We start from the raw sequence: 15,379 nt of genomic DNA on the forward strand, positions 1-15,379 counted from the left end.
CCAGCTGCTCTAATCCTAGCCCCTAATTTGTGAAATAATGTAGCTCTGCCTGTAGTTATCTGGGATATATTACTTCACTTTTCTGAGCCTCGGTTTTCCCCTCTGTAAAATGGGGATAATACCCTCCTCAAGATTCTGTTGTAAGGATTATATATGATAATATACTTGAAGGGCCCAACATAAGGATATTTAACAAATGATGACAGCGATGGTACTGATAACGATGATGGAATGAACACTGTTCCACCACTTGCATATTTATAAAATGGGGAAAGGGGTTGAATTGGAAGGTTTCTAATTCTCAGCCCTGATTTTCTAGGATCCTGTAACATCAGGTCCAGTTCAGTCCTGGCTCTTCTGCTCTCAATAATTCCACCCAGGGCCTGGATTCAATGAAGTCCTGGATGTTTCGGTGATATGATGGGACTTCTTGGGAGCAAAGTCCGGGAGAAGCAAGCAGTCCTCCTTCCCACAGATGGTCAAGGATGGTGGCATGATCCTGGTGTCACGATAATTCCCCCCACCTCCTTTTAGCACATATACTACTAACTGGAAGGGAGTGGAGAAAGGGATTTTATTTAACTTTTTTTCAAAAAAAAACTTTCTCTTCTGTGCATCTCTTTCCAAATACTCTCCAAGGATAGGAGGAAAATCAGAGTAGAACCCCCTTTAAAAAGCTGACAGCACTACTTGTGAAACTCCCGAGCGGTACCTGGGGTAGAGAAAAGAATGTTGGACCAGGCTGCAGGTTATGGGGTCCTCCTCCAGGCTCTGGCATGGACTTGCTATGCAGCCCTAGCCAAGTTACTTAACTTTTCTGGAGAAGGAAGTGACTGGCTACCTGATTTTTAAGATTCCTTCTGGCTCTTTGCACTCAGCTGTCTTTCTGTTATTGATTTCTAATTTAATTCCATTGTGGTTTGACGGCAGACATTGTGTGTTTTCTATTCTTTTAAATTTGTTAAGGTGTGTTTTATGGCCCAGACTATCAACTATCCTGGCGAATGTTCCATATGATGGATTCTTGCACTCAATGATTCTAAATGTTGCTAATCATACCAGGTATGATGTTACTGCCTAGAATTTGACACTGATTCAGCATTATTTTGTCTTAAAAAAGGATGTTAAACAGAGATAAAAAGACCAAAGGTTATAAACTTTTTCCTGGGAACGGGACCTAATAGCTCCCTTCTGCACTGACCTCCCTGAAACCATGGCTCACAACTCAATAATCTCTCTGCTTTCAATATTTGCTCAGAACCCTCCAGAGTGCTTAGCTTCCACCCAGCATCCTCTGCAGGCCTCCATCCCTGCTGGGCTCACATTTCATGCATCCTGCACACAGGGAGATGCAAACCCTGCCTACCCTGCATGTGCAGTTGTCTCTGATGGAGTCCAGCAAGGAGAAAAGCCAGCAGGCCCAGCATGCCAGACTCCAGCCAGCCCCTCTGGGCTTCACCTGCATTGATTCTGGCCCATGTTCCAAAATTCTGGAGCCAAAATGAATTCAGCGTGAGCCACCAGTAACTCGGGGGTGACTGGTGGGTTAGCCTCCAATGCTAGGGGAAAAGACAAACCAAGTGTTCCCTCTATTGAACATAAGATTTAAAGAAACAAAACAAAACATTTTAGATCCTTTCTCACCTGGTCTGGCACTTTTTATAAAACCTCACCAAGGAACACTCCATCTGGAATTGCAAGAATCAAATCCCCATTCTCTGCTTCTAGGGTCCCCTATATCACTCTATCTCTGGGCTAAGCAGGTTTGTGGTTCACTGGAGAAAATCTGGAAATGTTTATTGATCATTCTAATCAAATTCAGGCCAAATAGAGGAAGACTTTAAATAATGAATCTTTTTTCCTGTTTAGGCTTTTTATTCCAGCCTATGTGAATAAATTGATTCATCCAAAGTCTGGCTTTATGTCTAGTCAAAGACAGTATCACATTTACTAACCAGTTAGAAGAGGCTACAGCTAATGTCTGATATAAGTTTCTCTGAATAACCTAGACTGAGAATCTAGAGCTGAAAATATCAACAGAAGTTACTTAAATGAGGCTCCATTTTGCATATGGCAATACTATGGCTGTGCAGGTCAGACTTCATCAACAACCCAGGCCTCAAATAAGTTGTTTGGGAATTAAGTGAGACCCTCAGTGACTACCAGCCCTACCACATTAGCAATGTGATGTTTTCATAACAGAATGGAACCTGCTATTTGCTCTACCTCCCTGCCAGTCCAGGCTGAGTATGTAAAATGTCCTAAGAACATTTTGTCTCCCCTCAGAATGCTAGTTTTCCCTGGGCCTATTTCTTTATACATTTTAGATGTCATCATGACACGAGCCAAACTATGTATACATATTCCTAAGTTCTTACACTTTAAAACAAATTGGCAACAAATATGTTTTCCTCCCAATTCTTTTCTAACTGCCTCCCCTGCTAAAAAACAAAACCCTCCCCTGCCCCCACTAATGGCATCACTGCATTATACATTTGCTTACTTTCTCTCTCCTTCACACCATGTCAGCTGCCTGAGGGCAGGAGCTGCTCTTCCACAATGTGTCCACTGCTGTAGAACAGCACCTGACGCCCAGCAGCCATTGGATAAATATTTATTAAACGACTTGGTGACTTTTTGAAAATGTATATATATGTCTATCATTCATTCCTTCTCAGCCTCAAAAACAAAGCTGGGAGACGGGAGATTTGAGGTAAAATTGGATTGTTCTTATTAAACTATATTGATGGTTCACAAATCTTTGTGTGGCAACAAGTCATCCAAGGCATTTGTTAACATGCAGATTCCTGTCTGCCTCCTCCCCCTCTCCTAGTTCGGATTTAATTGGTCTGGGTATGGCCCAGGAATCTGAATTTTTAAGCAAACACCCTGGGTCTTTCTGGGTACCACACTCTGCGAGATGCTGAGCTCTCCCCACAGTGGATTTATGGCAGGTGTAATGGTTAGAGGGTCAGAGAATGAGAAGGCTGGGAGGGATCATGGTGGTGCCTTTAGCCCAGTCTCCCCAGCATTCAGACAGGGAAGCTGAGACCCACTGTGGCCCAGGAAGGGACCTGAAGTCACCTAGGGTATTGATGGCAATTTGAGAGGGTCTTCTGAGTAGCTTCAGTCAACCTTTCTCTTTGCCGAGTCTTTAGGCTGTTTACTCTCTAGTCTAACATGTGTTAGCCACGATGTTTCTCAGGCTATCTTGTTAACATATTTAAATGCCATTTGCTGGTGCCTGGTTTTATCCGAGTGGCATCTCCGAGTGGTATTTGGAGTCTGTTACTACACTGAGTGACACCAATTACCAAGAAACATCCCCGTTTGCTGAAAAATACTAGAAATGGCCAATTAATGAGGACGTTAAATATATTTTCTCATTAGTAATTGTGCAGGCTCTGAAGCCAAGCCCAGTATCTATATATACTTGTATTGCTAAATTAAAAGCAACTGTGGGACAGAGGATAGCTACATTTCGAGAAGAAACAAATCAAACGTGACATGTTTTGACTGCACTGATATACAATGATCTGAGCTCACTTTTGAAGGAGAGAAGTTTGGCCCAAAGGAGAAGTGAAGGTCCCAGAGCCAGGAACACTTCACAGTGCGAGGAGCTCTCTTTCTGGCCTCTAAAACATGCATGCATTCTCTCTGTGACTTGGAACGCAACCCTTTCCTCCTCCTCCCTCTCTCATAAATGAGGAAAACCACTCGTTTAGGACCTTAGAGGCATACAGGCGGGTACAAGAAGGTTAGAACATACCTATCTGGCAAACATCATCTCATTTCTCTATTTACCAGATTCATGGGGGAAACTGGCATTGTCAATAAATTGCCTTGGTCAAATCAACTGTCTGACTCAAATCCAACAGGACAAATTCTTACTTAAAATATAATAAATTATGGACACACACTGAAATGGTGACCTTTGTTACCACTGAAGAGTGGGATTAATCAGCAATAAAGAGGAGACTTTGATTTTTTTCACCCTGTCCTCTTCTAAATGGTTTGCCTTTTAACAAAACCGAATGGGTATATGTATATATATATATATATATATGTAATAATAATTATTATTATTTTTAAAAGCCTCATAAAGCTTCTATTAGAAAAGACTAGTAACTTTTCATTACAGGGAAGTGGCAGTATGGTGAAATAGAAACTTAATACCTTGAGGGATCAGATTCAGATCTAGTCCTAGCTTTGCTCCTGACCTCAGGCAAGACACTTAACCCCTAGAAGCCTCAATTTACTCCTCTGAAAGTATGGGGGTTGGATTAGATGACCTTAAGGTCCCCTCCAGTTCTAACATTTGCCTATATATCAGGAGAAGGTATGATGAAAACTGAGTTTTAACGAATGAGATTCCTAAAAAAATGACGGAAACCATAAATTATAGCACATAAGTCTGTGGCTTAAGGGAAATTATGTAAGAACATATGTGATGGTGCCTAGCTCAAAGTAGGCACTCAATAAATTCAGTTTGCTTCATTCGTTTTATGGTAATGTTTTTTAGAGAACAAAGCAGGTTCAATCTTGTTAAATAACAAGTTACTTAACACACACACACATATATATGCATACACACACACATATATATATATATAAATAAAATATCACATAAATATAAAATCACTTGCATTTAGGAACAATAAGGCAAACCCCAGAATCATAAAATCTTAGAATTGGAAGGAATTCAATATTCAAAATAACTTCTCTGCTTGTGAGAAATCCTGTTATGTGTTCTCCTTAGTTACTTCTTGTGTTGATGAACTCACGCTTCCACAGCAGCTCTTCTAGCTAAGAGAGAGCTCATCCTTATCTTCAGAATGAGCTGGAAGGGGCCCCCTCTTCTTCTTCCTTCAGATCTGCTCTTGGGAGCAACAGTCCTCTTTCCACAGGGTAAAAGAGTGACCTAATCCTGCCAAACCTTCTGCCTTCCTGTTTAGATATTTTCATTTCCTCCAACCATCCCTTACAAGTTTCCAGAAACAGTATGTCCACATCCCCCTTAAACCCCGGTTTGGGAAGCGACTTCACCCTTGAAGTGTGGTCTCACAGGACGGAGCCTGTGAGACCACCACCAACTTGGTTCTGGTCCTATATTTCTACTACTGCAGCCCTAAGGTAGTTCAGCATCCCTTCCTTCCACCACACGTATACTTTGTTGGTTCATATTGACTGTGTATTGAATAAAGTCCCAAGATCTTCTTAACAGGAACTACTGATGGGCCAAGGCTCTCCCATGTTTTGAAATTCTAAATGCTGAGCTTCACATTTATTTTTGTTAACTTTCTTCATGATGGCTTCAGCCCATCCTGTTCCAACCTGTCGAAATCACTCTGAATGTTGATACTGACATCCATCATATTAGCGATCCCTCCCAGATTTCTGTCATCTGCAAATGTGATCAGCATGCCTTCTATGCCTTCATCCAAGTTTTTGATGAAAACTCACTGTATTTTTAAAAAGTCTTTTAATTTAATTGATTTTGGTCCAAGTTTAGATAATTTTGTAAAGCTATCTAAAAGCAGGAGAATCCAAGCTATGAGTCTCAACCTGATTCCAAAACAATGCAATTAAAATAAATGTGCTTTACAAAATTGAGCAGGGACCCCAAAGGTAGTATGAATGTGACCCGGACTCTGGTATGGTCAATCTGCTATTTTGGACAAAGCTAACAATTAAATTGGATAAATGTTTGTTGATGAGGATGATGACTCTAGTCTAACACACTGAATAGTGCAGAGGCAAGCAAACATACTGGATTGATTTTTCAGTGTGGACACAGTTCCCAGCTGGGACAACTCAAAGTGCTGGCGAAGGTTTGCCACTGAATGACTAATTAGGCCATATAGACCAATAGTTGGATAATTTGGGGCCAAAAAATCACTTTGGGGGCCTTAGTTCTCTGGACTGACCATCGGTAGTGATTTCCAATGCCCCAGACCAACGTCAAACCTTGTGCTATGGGCTCGGCAGAGGCTATGTGGAGCAGCTTCATTAATTCAGACAAATTGCATAAAGGGAGGCAAAGTTTGCTTCAGGAAGGGGACACCCTTATTCCCGAATGCTTTTCCAGTACCCACTATCATTGAAGCCAAAGACACAGAGAAGCACGTTATTTAGAAACACAGACTTTGGGGTCCGGCACACCTGGCTTCCAATTCTCTCTGATAAATATCAGCTATGTAACCTTGGGCAAGTCACTCCTTTAACCTTTCCTGGTTTTCATGGCCTCATCTTCGAAACACATGATAACATTTACCTTAATGGCATTGCTACATGGCCTCTGACATAGGTAGTGTTCATACTTCTCAGTATATTCAATAAATGGTAAAGTGAGAAAGGTGGTCAAGGACATAACGTACAGGGCACTGGGTCAAAACTTTGACAAGTTATCACCTTATTAAATCTTCTTCACAAACCACCCCAGGAAGTAGATATTATTGTTATTACTCCACAACACAGATGAGGAAACTGAGGTGTTGCAAGGTTTCATCAGTTGCTCAAGGTCACCTATCTACTAAATAATGGTGTTTGGATTTTCATCTAAGCTGGTGTGGTTCCAAAGCCTAAGCCCTTAACCACTGCATTATTTCATTAGACTATTATTTGAGACTTGACTTTAGTTAAGAGATGCTACTTGTAATCAGAGTAAGAGTCCTCAACCTTTGGTGCTAAGGGTCTACCATGCTTCTCATTTGAAGTTTTGTGATTAGGTGTGGAGAGGAGGCTTCACAGCCTATAATGAGGGTACAGAGGGAAGGAGGATCCCAGTGGGTATATTAATCACCCCTCCCGTCAGAAGTCTGAAATACTGATTAGGCCTGGGTAGGGCAATCTGGTAGTAGCTGCCAAGCCAGATCAACCAACCAGAGATCCCTGGACTGGTCTCTCTCTCTCATCGGTGTACACACTATGTTTCTAAGTTTTCTTATATCAGAGAGGGGGTGACTAGCCTCACAGTTCATGGTTCTTTATCTTTTTTAAAAAAGATTATTTATTTATTCATGAGACACACACACACACACACACAGAGAGAGAGAGAGAGAGAGAGAGAGAGGCAGAGACACAGGCAGAGAGAGAAGCAGGCTCCATGCAGGGAGCCCGACATGGGAGTAGATCCTGGGGCTCCCAGGATCACGCCCTGGGCTGAAGGCAGACACTCAACCCCTGAGCCATCCAGGCATCCCTCATGGTTCTTTAAATGGTGAAATGAGACAACAGACAACAATGTCTAGCATGCAGAAATAGCTCAGTAATTGTAATCCTTTTCCTTTCTTTCTCTCTCTGGTGAGACCCTGTCTTACTAGAATTTTGCTTTTCTAAGTCTTTTTCAAAACTGCCTTCCAGTACTGTTTATACATTTGTTCAGAAAATCCCTTCTTATGGTTTTCCTGTGTGTTACTCAAATTTCTGGGACTTTTCAGAGTTTAGACTGATGATATTTTAGTTTATCTCACAATAAATAAAAATATTGATATGCTTTGGTTCATTTAAATAACAATACTCACTTATGCTTTTCAAAACAATCATTCCTGTGTGACTGATGTTCCAAACATCCCTCCAGGGTTAAATATTATAATCATTTCCACTGTAGGGACAAGAAAGCCAAGAGTGGGAGCCAGGTGACACAGGCAGGAAGCAGCACAGGCAGCATTCCATCCTGGTCCCCCTGACACCTCCCAATGTCAAGACCAGAGCTCCCTCCTCTCCATCAGTGGTCGAGTCCCTCTGAATAAGCAGCAGGTCAATCAGTGCTGATACAACTGGATAAACTGCTGAAGGATAACTTGAGGCTCACCCAGATGGTTTGATCACAATATGAAAAAAGCAGTAGTTACTACCTCTAAACCACGAAAGAAATCTACACACTATAATTCACCTGTGCACATTTTCATTGGCACAACCACCAGGAGTCCTGCAACAATGGTATGACAGGTGCAGCACTGTCAGGATCATTTGTTAAGGCATTTAGAGATCCAATAAGGCAAAAATGATTTGGTGCAATGGATGCACCGGGATTGCTAAATGAAGTGAGAAATATAGAGAAGGTATGAAAACTGTTTAGTACAGTGCCAGGCGCAAAGTCATTCAATCAACTCTTGTTCCTAGTATCATGAACAGACACCTGATCATTTGAAAACAGGACATCATAAAACTTACTCTGGAGTAATCAAGATCTCTGGGTGTTGAGTCTGTTAAAGCTCGGACAAGGGCGTTCATCATACAGATCGGAGGAGAAGGTGGAGAGGGCTGAGAAGGTTCCTGCTGTAATGGGCTCTTTGGTTTGGAAGGCAGCCGACCTCTCCTCCCTTTCAGACTATCTGTACGGACAACTGATGCCAAAAGAAAAAAAGAAAAAAATGTCTCCAAAGATATTCATGAAGAGCCATAAATCACAAAAAGCAATCAAAACACATTACAGTTGAGCAATCATTAACGAGACCAACCATTTAAAAGTGGCAGTAAGTTTGGAATTATATCCACACAATGATTTAATGAGAGTTGAAACAAGCAGCATAAAAGTCACCCGTACTTACATCTAGTAATGAATTAGCCCTAAAAGTCTCCTTCTTAAATAGAACAGAGATGTATGTACACAAGCTCTCTATTGATTTTGAGAAATTAGAATAAGTAGTCCTCAGCTATTTTTAAGTGGTTATATACACCATAAAAGTAAAATCTTGGAAAGTAGGAAAATTCACCACCCCAACGTCAATATTAACATTTTTTTCAGTGATATCTGAGAATATGTATAAGCAAGCTGAATAAAAAGCATTATATCCATACCTTCTTTAACCATGCCAACACTGAGACACTTCTGAAATCGACAGTACTGACAACGGTTTCGACGTCTCTTGTCTACAGGGCAGTTTTTATTTGCCAGGCAAACATATTTTGCATTTTTCTGAACCGTTCTCTGAGAAAACACAATACAGAGATAGTCAACTAATAGTTTCTGGAAAGAGGTAGGACCTGACAAGATGTATTTTAATTACAATGTGAAAAGCGACAGTGCAATTCGTATAATTAGATAAATTTAATTTCCTAACACGCTAGCCTGCAGGAAAAACAATTTTATTAGTGTTAGCTGCTGACAATGAAAATCATCTCGGATTGTTCTGAAGCAAGTCTCAGGAGACACCCAAGTCTGAATGATAAAATCATATCTGAAATTACCAGGTCAACATATCATACCTTGGAGGATTAGATTATCTCCACTTTTAATATCCCTTTGGGAACAATTTTCTACTTGTTCCACTCCCCTGATTATTGCTGACCTTATTAAAATAAAATCAAAATTATCTGGGATGTACTTTGTTGGCTATCACTATTATAAGTCAAATATCACAGTAACTGGCTTTGTTCCCCAATAGAGATGAAATCATAAAAAGCAAAATCAGGACTTGACTAGTTAAAGCATATAGGAAATGCCTTTATGCAAAAAAAAAAAAAAATCACTATCCTTAATCTGCCTATATCACTTATTTTATCTTTAGGATATTAAGATAAAATGTATTAAGAGAATATTTTCTTAAGAGAATATGTATGGTCAACTGGTTATTTCTGAGTTTTGAAAGCAACATCTTAAAATTGGTTACTAAAAGCTGCTATAACAACTGAAAACAAATAAACAAAAAGAGGAAAGAAAGGAGGAAGTATGAGAGCCATAAATTTTCAATAAAAATTCCCATTAACAGGTTATTTCATAAACGACTATTGAGACAGATATCAAAATAGCCATATTGTAAACAACACATCATAAACCTTAGACTTGGATATAAATTGATGTTTTATTCTTCAGAATCACATATAATTTTAAAATGACACATGGAGAAATAATGAAGCATATTTTATGCTCAAGATTTTAAAAAATGATTTTTTTTAAAAAAAATTAAAGACATTTGTGCAAACGGATGTGTATTCACCACTTAGGGTGAAATTATTCAGAAATTACCTGAATCTATACAACTCCAAATAGAGCAGAAAGTTGGGATTTATTTGGTAAGCCTGGGCTGCATTAAGAAAGAAAGAAAGAAAGAAAGAAAGAAAGAAAGAAAGAAAGAAAGAAAGAAAAAGAAAAGAAAGAAAAAAAGAAAGAAATCCACATAATTTGGGTTGGTGATCTGTTTTGTATCCAAAATTCTAGATTTACTTTTAGTCTTTTACTTTTAGCAATTCTCAACCCCCATGTATTCATTTTCACCTTATCACCTTTTAATTTCATTTTAGGAAATGGTTTCTAAACTGCTTCTATGACTTTAAAAATCTACCAAAGCCAGATTCATTTAGTTTAAAATGCAAAATTCCCAAACACAAACATATCTCTGAGTTTCCAGCATTTAAATTCTCAACAGTCTGTAAGGGTAGGAAACTTATGTTTCCTGAATGAAGCCTTCTTTCATTGGACATGCAGTAATTTCTAAAACTCTGTTTCTTGCCATCATCCTCAAGGCTATATGCCAATTTGAGTGCTGGTGGCATTTTGCTTCAGGTATACATTTTCCCAATAACCTGAAGCCTTCCCCACAGTTGTGTGTGCCTGCACAGTTTAAGGACAGGGAGAGATCGTTATGGTTCAATCACTGAATTCCCATCATTAACTGCACTTCATGTCACATTTTTAAAGAATTCAATTTAATGGTAGAAAGCCACTGGGTAAAACCTGCTCCTGTTCCTTTAATTAACAGATCTGTGGGGTGGTTCTCCCCCATCCTACCCCCACCCTTTCAAGTATAGATTTGTTTTCAAGGCATTGCTGCAGAAAAGGGATGCTGTTGGGGAACACTTAATTGACATTTCTAGACTAGGAATGTATTACCAGTCCTGTATTTTGGTTAACTCTCAATTATTCAGAGGTGATTATATTTGTGGCTTAATCGTACTTCTCTTAATTGTTTTTCTTTCTTTTACCCTTTTTTGGCTGCCTGTTTCATTGCCCTTCAGCATTTCCACTGAAATACTGTGAAAATGAAATCTGCTACGGGAATGCGGTTAACTTGGAAAGAACCCTGGTAAAGCTTGAGCAGTTCAGACAGAAAAAAAAAAAATGGCTAAACTGAGGGTTCTGCATTTAAAACATCATACTTCTGCATAACTCCTATATGGCACTAGACATATTGCAAAGTCTCTCCACAAGCATTTTTCTCCTTTATCTGCAGAAGTTAATTAATGGCATGATTCCTAATCCCAGATCAAAAATAACTGATGCTTGCTGGTAGGTATACCAATCCACATACATGTGCATTTTAGTAAATACTTTGTAGTTTTCATTTAATAATGAACGACTGTTTTATGGCCCTTTAAAGATTATAAAGTGCATTCATAACTGTCTTGTCTAATTTAATACTCATAGCCCTTCTCTGAATTTTATTCATCGGATTGAAAAACGGAAGCCTAGAAAGACAGATCACGTTCAACCTCATAGATTGGTAGGTGACAGATCAAAGGACTCCTTTTTGAGTGTTCTGAGTCCAATTTTAGCACATTCCCAGATGTATCCTATTGGTCTCCCAAATACCAGTTACCCAATCAGCACCTAGCTTCCCCTTTCCCTCCACCCTGCCCAGCCCTGGAGTCTAGGGAGTGGTTTTTGTGGGAGAACATTTGTGGGTTTGCAAATGCCAGAGATAATGGCCAAGGGAGTGGGGAGGGTGGCACAGAATTAAGTGTCTTTAGAATTCTGGAAGTCAATAGCAAAAGTAGAGCAGCAAGAGAACAAGGCCTCTTCCACCTCAACAGTAGAAAGAAAGAGGGCATCCCAGGTGGCTCAGTGCTTTAGCGCCGCCTTGCGCCCAGGGCATGATCCTGGGGAACCGGGATCGAGTCCCATGTTGGGCTCCCTGCGTGGAGCCTCCTTCTCCCTCTGCCTGTTTCTGTGCCCCCCCTCTGTCTCTCATGAATAAATAAATAAAATCTTTTTTTTTAAAAAAAAGAAAAAACAGTAGAAAGAAGGAGCACTGACCTCAAATGTTGAAAGTAACCAGCTGGAACTGCCAAACATGCCACTAAATCACCATTTCTAGAATGCACAAGGCTTCTCTTCCTAGGCTTCACCTTGAGGGATAAGATATTGGGGAGGCTGAAGACCCTCCCACTGTAAAATTCTCCTTTGCGTCTATGATATAAGGAACCGCGTCTACACCTCACTGTGTGTGGCACAGAGTTGGAGCAAACTGGTGAGACCCCAGCTTCTATCTTCTACAGAGCGAGCTGCCTCAAACGGCACCCAGCCAGTTGCTCCTGTCTATTCTGCAGTTGCAGACCTGTGAAGAGGGTCTATACTTCGGGATCATGCAAACATGAGTTGGCTTCCTGCCTCCATCGCACTCTGAGTGTGTCTCGGTGTAACTTGAATAACCTCTCTGAGCCTCCCCTCCTCATCTGTGAAACAAGGATAATTAGCAGCTACCTTCAGTATACTGCTAATAAGAAGAGCTACCGTGTGGCCAGAGTTCCAGCTCAGATCTGATTCTAGCGTCCCAGCTCTTATACGAGGATTGAATGAGATACAAATACCCAGGACGTGGCACACAGACCCCCATCCCCTCAGACACCCTGCATGGACAGGGAAGGAATACAATGGGGCTTCTGCCTTTTTTGGGGGGCGGGGGCAGGGATCCTTTTTGAGAATCTGCTCTGTCCAGCAAAATGCTCATAAGGTATAAAGAGAGCCAAGTCGGGAAGCTCACGGCTCCCCGAAGTCCATCCTGGCCTGGTTAACGGCCCCTGGGAGGGTGGGTGTGAAGGTGTTCAGGTAGGGCTGCGGGACGCACAGAAAGCAGGGCTGCTGTCCTGGAAGGGGAGGGGTGGGACCCCTGGGGGGGGGGCTGCTCCCCGAGCCGGTGGCGGAGGAGGCCGGTGGCGGAGGAGGCCGGTGGCGGAGGAGGCCGGTGGCACGGGGCGGGGGCCGGGGGCGCCGGCGGCGCTGCGCTCACCTTGAAGAAGCCCTTGCAGCCCTCGCAGGTGCGCACGCCGTAGTGCTGGCAGGCGGCGTTGTCCCCGCACACGGCGCACGTGCCCTCGCCCGACGACGAGCTCCTGTTGGGCGGCGACGGCAGGCTGGGGCTCTCGCCCAGCAGGCTGGGCGCGGTGGGCGAGGCGCTGAGGCCGAGCGGCGGGAAGGCCAGCGCGGCCGCCCTCTTGGGCAGCGGCAGCCCGTACGGGTGGCCCTCGAGCGCGGCGGCCTGGCTGCTGGCGGCGGCGGCGGCGGCGGCGGCGGCGGCGGCGGCGGCCCCCAGCGGCAGGCTGAGCGCGGCGGCGGCCGTCGGGTCGTAGCCCAGGTGGTGGCCGCCGGCCGGGCTGGGCGCGGGCGGGTGCGGCGGCGACGGCTTGAAGTGGAAGAGCGGGAAGCGCGCGCCGGCCACCGCGGGCACCGCGGGCACCGCCTTCATGGGCGGGTCGAGCAGCGGCCCGGGGGCGATGCAGCCCTGCGCCGCGGGCAGCGCGTCGTCCCACAGCGCCCCCGCCTGCGCGGGGAAGCCGGGCGTGCTGGGGGTGGACGGCGGGGACTGCTTGAAGTACATGGAGGTGCTGGGCAGCACGTCGTCCTCCGGGCCGGACGGCGGCGGGATGGACGGCTGCGGCGGCTGCGGCTGCGGCTGCGGCTGCGGCTGCGGCGGCGGCGGCTGCGGCTGCGGCGGCGGCTGCTGGTGGTGCTGGTGGTGGTGGTGGTGGTGGTGGTGGTGGTGGTGGTAGTCGTGCGCCCGGCCCTCTTCCATCTTGATCAAGGGCCGCGGCCCCGACGGCTGCATTTGGTACAAGCAGGAGGGCTTGAGATCGTAGTTGCTCGAGTAGCCCTCCATGAAAGTACTGAAGCTGGGCAGGGACGTGGTGGCGGTGGCCGTGATCTCGGTACTGCCCAGGTCCATGGTCAGCTTGGCGTAGTCGGGGTTCATGATCTCCGCGGTGTACTCCGAGCCGTAGGTCTGCACCGCATAACTGGAACCTGGAGGCGAAGGGCTATACTGGGCTTGCACGCAGGGCATATCTGCAGGACAGGGAACAGGGTCTCAGAGTCAAGCCAGCACTCTCTCCTAGCGGACAGGTAGCGCTGGATTCACTGCTCCCTAATCTGGAAAATGGGAGAGGAAGTGACATCTTTCCCCTCCCCCTGGTAGCTTAGACTTAAAAGCTTCATACTCATTGTCTTCCCTGGGAGGAAAGCAGAATCCCTGACAGACTGTCAAAGGGGCCACAGATGCCAAAAGCAGGCTTCCTGGGGGCCTCTGCCCACCTTCCTTCCCTTGCCCTTGTTCTTCACCAGATCTGGGGAAATTGGATTCCTTCCTCCATGAGCCCAGTGATGTTTTGACAGAGCGGTTTTGAGCCCTGTAAACTAATTGGGGATGGTCTCAGCCACAAGTTGGGAGGACATAAAGATACCAGGGAATGCTCCATTAGTTTATTTTTTTTGGGGGGGAAAGAGGCCACTGGTCCCCCAACTCACACACACTGATTTAGCAATCTATGAGTTAGTTAAAAAAGAAAAGAAAAGAAAAGAAAAGAAAAGAAAAGAAAAGGATGTCCTACGTGGGACTAACTGGCCAAGGGAGACTGACATTCTAACATTTTATGAGTGCCAACTGAGCCCACCCACACACGTTGTGGTCGCTTTCTCCCACCCCCTCCCCATTTCTCCAAACACAGCTAACAGCCTACACAAACTGGACCCCTGTTGATGACTTCAGCCAGCTAGGTGGAGGGGTGGGAACACAGGCCCAGGAAATGGACTCGGGGGAGTTTGTGCCATCTGCAAAGAAAAAGATCAGCAGCTGCAACAAAACACCCACCAAACGTGGTCTCTGCCATATACAGTATATATATATATATATATATATATATATATATATATATATATATATTCTAATTCTGACTAATCAAATATATCAGTGGCTGTTTTAAGACAACAGTTTACAGCTACTGTAATAGGTGAGTTAGCCTACAAATTTTCTTATGACAGAAGAATTAGTACCTCTACAAAAGAAAGCAGTTCCTTAATAGGTTTAGTTTTTCTTCCAGTTGACTGTATGTTGAGCCCCCGAAAGGGACTAGTATCCAGGATGCTTATTATTGTTCAGAGAGGTTGAGTTGGATGAGAAGGCTTTGAGAATTACTGGATCTGATTTTATCTAATTATTTCCCTTTCTCTATGGCTAACTAGAAATGATAAAATGGGCAGTTGCTAGTGGTTGGTTTTTCTGAACCAAAGGAACAGCAGGTGCTTAACCTCTGTTTGGAGTCTATGGTATAGAAGATGTGACTAATAAAAAAAAAAAAGTGTGTACTTCACATTTCCTTTGACATCTTTCTCTTACCCACATTTCCAAATCTGATTGAGTCATGCGTGTATGGGATGAAATCTTGA

At 43.6% G+C, this 15,379-nt stretch overlaps 1 protein-coding gene across 1 annotated transcript in view; it reads right to left on the minus strand.

Annotated features, from left to right (window-relative positions):
* NR4A3 (nuclear receptor subfamily 4 group A member 3) overlaps positions 1–15,379 on the minus strand; it is a 40,183-nt gene that overhangs the window by 19,965 nt on the left and 4,839 nt on the right. The window contains exons 3-5 of the mRNA XM_041764732.1: positions 12,951–14,002; positions 8,803–8,932; positions 8,176–8,348 (exon numbers count right to left, since the gene is read on the minus strand). Of these exons, the coding sequence (XP_041620666.1) occupies positions 8,176–8,348; positions 8,803–8,932; positions 12,951–14,000 (1,353 nt within the window). The 5' untranslated portion in view covers positions 14,001–14,002. The remainder of the gene's footprint in view (positions 1–8,175; positions 8,349–8,802; positions 8,933–12,950; positions 14,003–15,379) is intronic.

Source organism: Vulpes lagopus, chromosome 7 (genome assembly GCF_018345385.1).
Source record: "Vulpes lagopus strain Blue_001 chromosome 7, ASM1834538v1, whole genome shotgun sequence".
Taxonomy (NCBI): Eukaryota; Metazoa; Chordata; class Mammalia; order Carnivora; family Canidae; genus Vulpes; species Vulpes lagopus.